This window comes from Panulirus ornatus, chromosome 36 (genome assembly GCF_036320965.1).
Source record: "Panulirus ornatus isolate Po-2019 chromosome 36, ASM3632096v1, whole genome shotgun sequence".
In the NCBI taxonomy this organism is placed as follows: Eukaryota; Metazoa; Arthropoda; class Malacostraca; order Decapoda; family Palinuridae; genus Panulirus; species Panulirus ornatus.
The window spans coordinates 1095710-1108134 of record NC_092259.1 but is presented as its reverse complement, the minus strand read 5'-3'; the positions used below and the strand labels follow the sequence as shown (position 1 = coordinate 1108134).

Below are 12425 nucleotides of genomic sequence, written 5' to 3'. Positions count from 1 at the left end.
AACTTCCACTACAGTCCTGTAACCTACCACTACAGTGTTATATGCTCCACTACAGTCCTGTAACCTACCTCTACAGTGTTATAAACTTCCACTACAGTCCTGTAACCTATCACTACAGAGTTATATGCTCCACTACAGTTCTGTAACCTACCACTACAGTGTTATAAGCTTCCACTACAGTCCTGTAACCTACCACTACAGTGCTATATGCTCCACTACAATCCTGTAACCTACCACTACAGTGTTATAAGCTTCCACTACAGTCCTGTAACCTATCACTACAGAGTTATATGCTCCACTACAGTCCTGTAACCTACCACTACAGTGTTATAAGCTTCCACTACAGTCCTGTAACCTACCACTACAGAGTTATATGCTCCACTACAGTCCTGTAACCTACCACTACAGTGTTATAAACTTCCACTACAGTCCTGTAACCTACCACTACAGAGTTATATGCTCCACTACAGTCCTGTAACCTACCACTACAGTGTTATAAACTTCCACTACAGTCCTGTAACCTACCACTACAGAGTTATATGCTCCACTACAGTCCTGTAACCTACCACTACAGTGTTATAAACTTCCACTACAGTCCTGTAACCTACCACTACAGAGTTATATGCTCCACTACAGTCCTGTAACCTACCACTACAGTGTTATAAGCTTCCACTACAGTCCTGTAACCTACCACTACAGAGTTATATGCTCCACTACAGTCCTGTAACCTACCACTACAGTGTTATAAACTTCCACTACAGTCCTGTAACCTATCACTACAGAGTTATATGCTCCACTACAGTCCTGTAACCTACCACTACAGAGTTATACACTTCCACTACAGTCCTGTAACCTACCACTACAGAGTTATATGCTCCACTACAGTCCTGTAACCTACCACTACAGAGTTATATGCTCCACTACAGTCCTGTAACCTACCACTACAGTGTTATAAGCTTCCACTACAGTTCTGTAACCTACCACTACAGTGTTATAAGCTTCCACTACAGTTCTGTAACCTACCACTACAGTGTTATAAGCTTCCACTACAGTCCTGTAACCTACCACTACAGAGTTATATGCTCCACTACAGTCCTGTAACCTCACACTACAGTGCTGTAGCCAACCACTGAACTTCTGTAACCTACCACTACTGTATCACACCTGCTGTAATCTGCACGCAATCCTCACTCACCTCGACCTGACCTTTTGACCTAACCACTCCTCACCTTGGCATGACCTTGACTTGACCTCCCCCCATCTTGGTATGACCTCTCCTCACCCTGACCTGACCTTGACCTGACCTTCCCCATCTTGGTATGACCTCTCCTCACCCTGACCTTGGCATGATCTCTCCTTACCTTGACCTGACCTTGACATGATCTCTCCTCACCTTGACCTGACCATGACATGATCTCACCTTGACCTGACCTTGACATGATCTCTCCTCACCTTGACCTGACCTTGACATGATCTCTCCTTGACCTGACCTTGACATGATCTCTCCTCACCTTGACCTGACCTTGACATGATCTCTCCTCACCTTGACCTGACCTTGGAAATGATCTCTCCTCACCTTGACCTGACCTTGACATGATTCCATTTGACCTGACCTTGAAATGATTTCTCCTCACCTTGACCTGACCTTGACATGATCTCACCTCACCTTGACCTAACCTTGACATGATCTCACCTCACCTTGACCTGACCTTGACCTTGATATGATCTCTCCTCACCTTGACAATCTCACCTCACCTTGACCTGACCTTGACCTTGACATGATCTCTCCTTACCTTGACTTCATCTTTCTTCATCTTGACCTGACCTCACGTGACCTCTCCTCACCTGGGAAAGAGAGAGACAATGATTAGAAACAGAAAAAAAGATTTTATATTCAGTAAATACATAACAGATTCGGTACATCTTCCCAAACTCCGCCACATTACGTCTCTCTCCCCACCACACTATACATCTCTCTCCCCACCACACTATACATCTCTCTCCCCACCACATTATACATCTCTCTCCCCACCACACTATACATCTCTCTCCCCACCACACTATACATCTCTCTCCCCACCACACTATACATCTCTCTCCCCACCACATTATACATCTCTCTCCCCACCACACTATACATCTCTCTCCCCACCACACTATACATCTCTCTCCCCACCACACTATACATCTCTCTCCCCACCACACTATACATCTCTCTCCCCACCCACCACACTATACATCTATCTCCCCACCACATTATACATCTCTCTCCCCACCATACTGTACATCTCTCTCCCCACCACACTATACATCTCTCTCCCCACCCACCACACTCTACATCTCTTTCCCCACCATACTATACGTCTTTCACTTCTCTCCACCACACTACGCGTCTCTCGCTACTCCCCACAACGCTGTAGGTGTGTCTCCCTACTCCCCACCACACTATGTGTCTCCCCAACTCCCCACCACACTGTCTCTCTCTCTCCCTACGTGTCTCCCCTACTCCCCACCACACTATGTGCCTCTCTCCATACGTGTCTCCCCTACTCCCCACCACACTGTCTCTCTCTCTCCCTACGTGTCTCCCCTACTCCCCACCACACTATGTGTCTCACACTTAAACTCCCCTCAGTGTTCCTTCGTTCTCTCTATCTTCCCCTCAAATGCCTAACTTCCAGTGTGTGTGTGTGTGTGTGTGTGTGTGTGTGTGTGTCTGTGTGTACTCTCTCTCTCTCTCTCTCTCTCTCTCTCTCTCTCTCTCTCTCTCTCTCTCTCTCAGAGAGAAACTCCACTTTCCACTGGAGGCGCTGCCTGGACCATATCAAATCTACACAACCCGTATATAATAGCCCCCAGCCCGGCCCCAGGTGCCTACACCCGGGTCGTATATTGCAATTATCCCTTCCTAATCAGGCTATCGATTCTACCAGCACGTACGCACGTACCTGCGTACGTACGTACGTGCGTTTATCGATCGCCGGGAAGGGACGTGGCCAATCAGAATGACACTCATCATTTAACTAACTACTGCATCTTATTCTAGCCAGAGGGGGTTTCTTTCGGATGGCTATGATATGGCGAAGAGCTGGCATTATATTATATATATATATATATATATATAGAACATACAAACCTCCAACAGCCAGGATCGAGCCCGGGACCCCCTTTCTTATTCACAGTGAAATGAAAAATAAGTTCCCAAGTGCACTTTCGTGTAATGATCACATGAAAGAGCACTTAGGAACTTATGGTGTCTCATTTCCCTGTGGATATGAAAGGAGTTTATTAGCTCAATTGTGATCTTTTCCTATATATATCAACTGACATATTTCTCTCTTGTGTCTCCACTGATGATGTGATTATTACACGAAAGTGCACTTGGGAACTTATCGTGTTTCATTTTCTTCGTGGACTCATAGGAATATATATATATATATATATATATATATATATATATATATATATATATATATATATATATATATATACATTTATATTTATTTATCTATTTATTTTGCTTTGTCGCTGTCTCCCGCATTTGCGAGGTAGCGCAAGCAAACAGAAGAAAGAAATGGCCCAACCCACCCCCATGCACATGTATATACACACACGTACACACACGCAAATATACATACCTATACATCTCAATGTACACATATATAAACACACACAGACACATACATATATACCCATGCACACAATTCACACTGTCTGCCTTTATTCATTCCCATCGCCACCTCGCCACACATGGAATACCATTCCCCTCCCCCCTCATGTGTGCGAGGTAGCGCTAGGAAAAGACAACAAAGGCCCCATTCGTTCACACTCAGTCTCCAGCTGTCATGCAATAATGCCCGAAACCACAGCTCCCTTTCCACATCCAGGCCCCACAGAACTTTCCATGGTTTACCCCAGACGCTTCACATGCCCTGATTCAATCCACTGACAGCACGTCAACCCCGGTATACCACATCGATCCAATTCACTCTATTCCTTGCCCGCCTTTGACCCTCCTGCATGTTCAGGCCCCGATCACTCAAAATCTTTTTCACTCCATCTTTCCACCTCCAATTTGGTCTCCCAAATATATATATATATATATATATATATATATATATATATATATATATATATATATATATATATATATATATTCACGACCCTTAAGTATGATGGCTTAGTCACTGACTTCATCATACCTAACGTAGTTTTACGTCAAGGTTCACAATTCCAAAGAAATTTACGGCAGTTTGCGATCCAAGCCCCCTTCCCCCCAACCAACACCCTTTCAAATATCCACTTGTCTCTTGGCAGCTCAGAAGAGGGTGTGAGTGTGGGGGTGTGGGGGTGTGGTGGGGGTTCTCAAAGACGTGCCAGGACCCACAATACAGAGAGACAGACTCACGTCTCGAAAGCTCTTCTGGGCCACCTTTATACTAGGGAGATACGCATTTATCCCAGGTCGAGGAGGCATTTAAGGAAATATACGTGGGCGTATAGACAGCAGGTGTGGGACGACTCATGTGCTCCCGGCCTGGCTAATGTTCATTTCCAGAGGATCTGGGATATTTAGTGAAGCCCTGGGACTCCTGGAAACTGAAAATCTGTGCAAAACACAGGGTTCTGGGAATTTTGGAGCGTGCGTGCGCGCAAAATGTGGGAGGGGGTGGTTCCTGGGCCTTCCAGAATGAGAAGGTGTGTGCTAAATATGGGGGCGGTGCCCCTATGTCTACGATGGTGTTTTGCTCGAACTGGTCCTCCGGCTGAGGAGAGGTCTTCAGGTCTCTCAACGAATCTTGGCCCCTCGGCTCAAACAACGAGAGAGTATCCATCTTTCTCATTCAGTGCCTCGTTATTGCAGTCTACATTAGGGACGGCAAAGTCCAAAGTACTTTGCAACACACAATCATAGTTCAATCTCACGACACTAATTGTCTTTCCTGAGTCAAGACCACACTAAAAAAGAAGAAAGAAATAAACCAAGAGAGGATGGATGGTTGGGGGAGGGATGATTTCACATGGAGAAGAGAGCACATTGTACATGACCAATGTTCATTCCCTTCCTTAATGCTATGAGCCCATTAGAGTTAATTTGGAGGGGGTAACCAACCCTTCCCTTCCCTTCTCTCCCCCATAGAGCATTATCCTTATGCAACCCCACGACTCCGGCCCCTACTGCTTCACGGCTGCACTACGAGCAGTAGCAGGGAAAGGGTGGCTTATTCTGGCATGGAAAAATTCCTTGACGAGACTTCACTCCTTTTCGTTCACCTTGCCGAAGGTGGCTTTTCGATCGTAGTGTAATCTTATGCAGGCGGAATTCGGTAACAAACACATAAACACGCATGGTACATATGTATACAAGGTTAAGAGACGGGGCAACACTAGTGTAAGACTCTTACACCCCCATGTAAGACACAAAGTAATCAACACACATTCCTTATATATATATATATATATATATATATATATATATATATATATATATATATATATATATATATATATATATATATATTTCACACAAATTCGCTGTTTCCCGAGGTAGCGTTAAGAACAGACGACTGAGCCTTAGAGGGAATATCCTCACTTGGCCCCCTTCTCTGTTCCTTCGTTTGGAAAAAAGGTAAAAACTGTAGAGCTAGATTTCTAGCCCCCCCCCCCCCCCCCCGCCCTTCCCCCGTTTGTTCCGACACGCGCGCGCGCACAAACACACACACACACACACACACACACACACACACACACACACACACACACACACACACGTAAAATGGATTGTTCCGACACACACACACACACACACACACACACACACACACACACGTAAAATGGATTGTTTCGACACACACACACACACACACACACACACACACACACACGTAACGTAAAATGGTTTGTTCCGGACACACACACACACACACACACACACGTAAAATGGTTTGTTCCGACACACACACACACACACACGTAAAATGGTTTGCTTCCGGACACACACACACACACACACACACACACACACGTAAAATGGTTTGCTCCGGACACACACACACACACACACACACACACACGTAAAATGGATTGTTCCGACACACACACACACACACACACACACACACACACACACACGTAAAATGGTTTGCTCCGGGACACACACACACACACACACACACACACAATAGTCAGGACGTGAGGAACCGTGACTACACATACGAAGGTGTCCGTGAGGACGCATAAATGTCCGGGACTGGAGTACATCCAGAACTGGGTGTGTTACAGCTGGCAGGTGTGTCGGGCTGGGCAGGCAGATATGTGAGGGGTCACCTGGGCAGGTGTGTCTGGGGGGGTGGTGGGGCAAGCAGATAGGTGGGAAGGAGCTACGCAGGTATGTGTGAGGGATAGATAGACGGGTGTGTGGGGGATAGATAGGCGGGTGTGTGGGGGATAGATAGGCGTGTGGGGGATAGGTAGGCGGGTGTGTGGGGGATAGGTAGGCGGGTGTGTGGGGGATAGGTAGGCGGGTGTGTGGGGGATAGATAGACGGGTGTGTGGGGGATAGGTAGACGGGTGATGAGAGGGCGATCAGGATAGACGGGTGTTGTGGGGGATAGGTAGGCGGGTCGGTGTTTGGGGCATAGGTAGTCGGAGGTGTCGGGGGATAGGTAGGCGGTTGTGTGGGGGATCGGGTAGGCGGGTGTGTGGGGGCCAGGTAGGTAGGTTTGTGAAGGGCCAGGGAAGGCAGATGTGCGAGGGGCCACGCAAGCAGGTGAGTGGGGGTCAAACAGACAGGAGGGAAAGGCTAGGTAGCCAGGTTTGTGAGGGGCTCGGCAGAGAGGCCAGGCAGGCAGGTATGTGGGCACCAGGGAGGCAGCTGGGAGGAAGACCAGCCTCGGCAGTTGTGTGGGGACTAGGTAGGCAGGTGTATAGGGACCAGCTAGGCAGCGTGTGGGAGCCAGACAGGCAGGTATGAGGGAACCAGGCAGGCGAGTGTGTTGGGGGCCATGCAGGTAGGTGTGTTAGAGCCAGGAGGGCAGGTGTGTGGGAGAACGGGCCAGGGAGGCAGGTGTGTGGGGGGGCCAACCAGGGAGTCAGATGTGTAGGAGGGCCAGCCAGGGAGGCAGGTGTGTGGGGGAGCCAGTCAAGGAGGCAGGTGTGTGGGGGGGGGCCAGCCAGGGAGGGAGGTGTGTGGGGGCAGGGGGCCAGCCAGGGAGGCAGGTGTGTGAGTGGGCCAACCAGGGAGGCAGGTGTGTGTAGGGGACGGCCAGCCAGGGAGGCAGGTGTGTGTGTGGGGGGACGGCCAGCCAGGGAAGCAGGTGTGTGTGGGGGACGGCCAGCCAGGGAGGCAGGTGTGTGTGTGAGGAGCCAGGCAGGGAGGCAGGTGTGTGTGTGAGGAGCGAGGCAGGGAGGCAGGTGTGTGAGGAGCCAGGCAGGTAGGGTGGGAACACCAACTCCCAGCTCCCCAACCAGCACTGGTCGATAACAGGCGAATCAAATAAAAAACATCATGGCTCAAGTTGCCAGCTCTGGGCTGAGGGCTGCTCTGTGTGTGTGTGTGTGTGTGTGTGTGTGTGTGTGTGTGTGTGTGTGTGTGTGTGTGTGTCCTCCAAGTTAGGGTTGAGGCACAGTATGTGTTACCTAAAGTTAGGTCCGGCCCTCGTGCCTTGAAACACGCAGGTACGCGTCTCCAAACTAACCACCTCACCACCTCACCCACACTTGGGAACCTGAGATGAAAGCCTTCAGGGAACTTCCCGAACTTTTTATAAAGTTCCAACAGCTATGCTAAAGTTCCAACAGCTATGCTAAAGTTCCAACAGCTATGCTGAAGTTAAAAAAAAAAAAGAAAAACTTATTTTGGGAAGAAACACTCCCTGGGTACATATTTCGTCCCCAATTCTCTCTCTCTCTCTCTCTCTCTCTCTCTCTCTCTCTCTCTCTCTCTCTCTCTCTCTCTCTATGATGGTAAAAAAAGAATAGAAAAAGACATTCCAATTTTCATAATCTCTGGTGTTTTCGTGTGCATTAAAGTCTTCAAGCTTAAGCATACCTTCCGTGTCTTAATCTAGCTACACATTTTTTTTTTCTTTTTTAGTATTCCATTAACGAGAATATACGAGCTCAAATCCCGCCCCTTCCCCCCCCTTCGTTAGTTGGGCTAAGGGTCGTACAGGTTAGAATAATAGAAGGAGGGGCGTGGAGAGGGGAAAGGGGGGGTTAAAATTATCTATAAATCCGCAGGTGTTAATAAAAAAAATGATCTTCAAGTCTTCCTCCTTTTCGCTGGGTTATGGTGAGATGAAGAGGAGGAGGAGGAGGTGAAGGAGGAGGAGGAGGTGAAGGAGGAGGAGGTGGTGAAGGAGGAGGAGGTGGTGAAGGAGGAGGAGGTGAAGGAGGAGGAGGTGAAGGAGGAGGAGGCATCCGTTTCCCCTCCTCGCGTTCACTAACTCGCGAGATCATCTTTCCCCCCTCCTCAACTTCAACAGAAAATAAATTATTCTTAGCCTTTATCATTTATTCATAAATTATTCTTAGCCTTTATCATTTATTCATAAATTATTCTTAGCCTTTATCATTTATTCATAAATTACTCTTAGCCTTTATCATTTATTCATAAATTATTCTTAGCCTTTATCATTTATTCATAAATTATTCTTAGCCTTTATCATTTATTCATAAATTATTCTTAGCCTTTATCATTTATTCATAAATTATTCTTAGCCTTTATCATTTATTCATAAATTATTCTTATCCTTTATCATTTATTCATAAATTATTCTTAGCCTTTATCATTTATTCATAAATTATTCTTAGCCTTTATCATTTATTGATAAGCGATCATAAATAAAGGGCATGGAGACCTCGCTAGCAATCCATGATTGGTTAAGACTCACTCACAGTTAACGTACGCTCGAATATAGAACTCCAAATCCATACCCTTTAGCCACACACACACACACACACACACACACACACACACACACACACACACACACACAGAGCTGAGGATGGTGTGTGTGTGTGTGTGTGTGTGTGTCCACATACATAGGAGCCAAGACATGGCACATAAAAGGTTCAGCGATGGGGCAAATATAACCACACACACGGGCCCTCCGTGGTGTAGTGGTTAGCATTACTGACTATGGGTCAGCACGTACCAGCATGGGGGCTCACACTTCCGTTGTCATACCTCTCCTTTTCTTAAACCATAACATACACTGGTGAAGGTGTGTCGAGTTTAATGATATATTCTGTTGTTTATCAAGTAACAATTGTTACTGCTCCTTCAAGTAATCAAGTTACTTACAGTAACTCAAGAGTGGCTACTTGGCTCTTAAGATATCAAGGAACAAAAGACAGATCTTCTAAGTCTAAGATACACTGTATCTGTCACTGATCTATCTATCTATTTAACTATCTGTCTGTCTGTCTCTCTATTCTCATTCCTCCACACCCTCACACACCTCCTCATCCTATGCCCACTGTGTTGTAAAGTGAGGCCTGGACTGCCACACTTATCAAAGTGCTTATCCCTTACTTTATCCACCACACACACACACACACACACACACACTTAGCTCATTCGTCAAGTGAAATTCAGGTGCTACACACAAGGTCCAGCCACTGGATCATATATATATATATATATATATATATATATATATATATATATATATATATATATATATATATATATAATTGTGTGCATGGGTATATATGTATGTGTCTGTGTGTGTATATATCTGTGTACATTGAGATGTATAGGTATGTATATTTGCGTGTGTGGACGTGTATGTATATACATGTGTATGGGGGTGGGTTGGGCCATTTCTTTCGTCTGTTTCCTTGCGCTACCTCGCAAATGCGGGAGACAGCGACAAAGCAAAATAAAAAAATATATATATATACATAAATATATATATATATATATATATATATATATATATATATATATATATATATATATATATATATATATATATATATATTCAGCAACGTCTCCACTGGATCATACATAATTGAGTCAAAAATTTCGGAATATAGAAACGCAACTCATGCCAAAAGGTTAGGTTCTTGCCTGCCACTACCCTCCTCTCTGGGAGCATTACGGGCCACTGCACCCCGCAAAAGACGCCACTTCCCGCCCTAGTGGAGACTTTTTTGACAAGAAGCCGTTTGATGTCCAAGGTTCGACCCCCTCCGGGCCTTCTCCAGGCCTCCCGCGGGGACCATGGCCACTCCCACGGGCTAGGAGGGCCACTCCCTCAGGCCACCCACCAACTCCTAAAGGCCAAGAAAGAGAGACTCTTCGGGTCCTGTCCACTCCTACAGGCCAGGAGATGAACTCCCCGCGGCCTGGCCCACTCCTACAGGCCAGGAGATGAACTCCCCGGGTCCTGGCCACTCCTACAGGCCAGGAGTTGAACTCCCCGGGTCCTGGCCACTCCTACAGGCCAGGAGATGAACTCCCCGGGTCCTGGCCACTCCTACAGGCCAGGAGTTGAACTCCCCGAGGCCTGGCCACTCCTACAGGCCAGGAGATGAACTCCCCGCGGCCTGGCCACTCCTACAGGCCAGGAGTTGAACTCACTGAGGCCTGGCCACTCCTACAGGTCAGGAGTTGAACTCACCGGGGCCTGGCCCACTCCTACAGGCCAGGATTTGAACTCCCCGAGGCCTGGCCCACTCCTAGAGGCCAGGAGATGAACTCCCGAGGCCTGGCCACTCTACAGGCCAGGAGATGAACTCCCGAGGTCTGGCCACTCCTACAGGCCAGGAGATGAACTCCCGAGGTCTGGCCACTCCTACAGGCCAGGAGATGAACTCCCGAGGTCTGGCCACTCCTACAGGCCAGGAGATGAACTCCCCGAGGCCTGTCCACTCCTACAGGTCAGGAGTTGAACTCCCCGAGGCCTGGCCACACCTACAGGCCAGGAGTTGAACTCCCCGAGGCCTGGCCCACTCCTAGAGGCCAGGAGAGGCACTCCTGAGGTCCGGCCATGCCTCATTACCTACATGAAACCACAGCTCAGTTCCCTGTGTCTCCTCTACACACACTGGGGCTACACAACACTGCAGCGAGGGACCAAGGCGCTTCCCCGGGTTGTATTCCACTCTCCAGTGGCTCAACCCAACCTCACTCCCCAGTGGCTTAGTCTAGCCTCACTCCCCAGTGGCTCAACCCAACCTCACTCCCCAGTGGCTCAGCCCTACCTCACTCCCCAGTGGCTCAACCTAACCTCACTTCCCTAGTGTCTCAGCCCTACCTCACTCCCCAGTGGCTCAGCACTACCTCACTCCCCAGTGGCTCAGCACTACCTCACTCCCCAGTATCTCAGCACTACCTCACTCCCCAGTGGCTCAGCACTACCTCACTCCCCAGTGTCTCAGCCCTACCTCACTCCCCAGTGGCTCATACCCTACCTCACTCCCCAGTGGCTCAGCCCTACTTCACTCCCCAGTGGCTCAGCCCTACCTCACTCCCCAGTGACTCAACACTACCTCACTCCCTAGTGGCTCAGCCCTACCTCAGGTACACACCCTCGGGGCTATACCACTGTAGTGAAGGCCACACCTTCCACATACCCTAGTGGCGTTCACGCTACTATAGCAGGGTCATGTATCTCCCCTGCCACAACCCTCGGAAGTTGAAGGAGGAGGAGGAGGAGGAGGAGGAGGAGGAGGAGGAGGAGGCAATGAGGGTTGAAGACTCCCTTCCACGCTCGCCCAAGAGCCTACAAAGTCACTCTAGCAAAGGGGGACATGTCCACCACATCACCCTATGCCCACATGAAGCAGTGCTGAACCTCTCCCCTTATACGTCCTCCTTATTCAAGTGGTTATCGTAAGGGTTCGACACCCTCTGCCTAACCATACCTACAGTGAACTCCGAGATGATGTGGTATGGGTTACGTGCCCCCTACGCGTGTGTATGGGATGGGTGCATGTTATAACAGTGGCTTCCTCTGTCCACAAAACTGACCCGTGAACAGTTTTATCATCATGAGTGAGGGACATCATACGAGAGCTGCGGAGGCATCTGTCTCCTCCTCCTCCTCCTTACCTCCGTTGCCACAGAAAGCTTTAGCTAGGGTCAGGAGCCCTACTCCTCAATCCTCCTTACTACGAGAAGTTGTAGCTAGGGTGAAGAACACCAACCCTTGACCCTTGTCCCTACAAGAAGCCGTAGCCAGGGTCAAGAACCCTAACCCTCCACCCTCGTTCCTACAAGAAGCCGTAGATAGGGTCAAGAACCCTATCCGTCAACCCTCGTTCCTACAAGAAGCCGTAGATAGGGTCAAGGACCCTAACTCTCTACGCTCGTTCCTACAAGAGGCCGTAGCTAGGGTCAAGAACCCTAACCCTCCACCCTCGTTCCTACAAGAAGCCGTAGATAGGGTCAAGGACCCTAACTCTCCACCCTC

The 12425-nt window shown here is 48.3% G+C and overlaps 1 protein-coding gene across 6 annotated transcripts in view; it reads right to left on the bottom strand.

Annotated features, from left to right (window-relative positions):
• Positions 1-12425, bottom strand: part of LOC139760247 (uncharacterized) — a 753913-nt gene that overhangs the window by 124003 nt on the left and 617485 nt on the right. For 3 of the 6 annotated variants that reach the window (XM_071683165.1, XM_071683170.1, XM_071683166.1), the window contains exon 1: positions 1794-1851. The exons of the other annotated variants lie outside the window; for them this stretch is intronic. In XM_071683165.1, the coding sequence (XP_071539266.1) occupies positions 1794-1814 (21 nt within the window). In that variant the 5' untranslated portion in view covers positions 1815-1851. Of the gene's footprint in view, positions 1-1793; positions 1852-12425 lie in introns of those variants that run through there. 6 annotated transcript variants of the gene reach the window in all.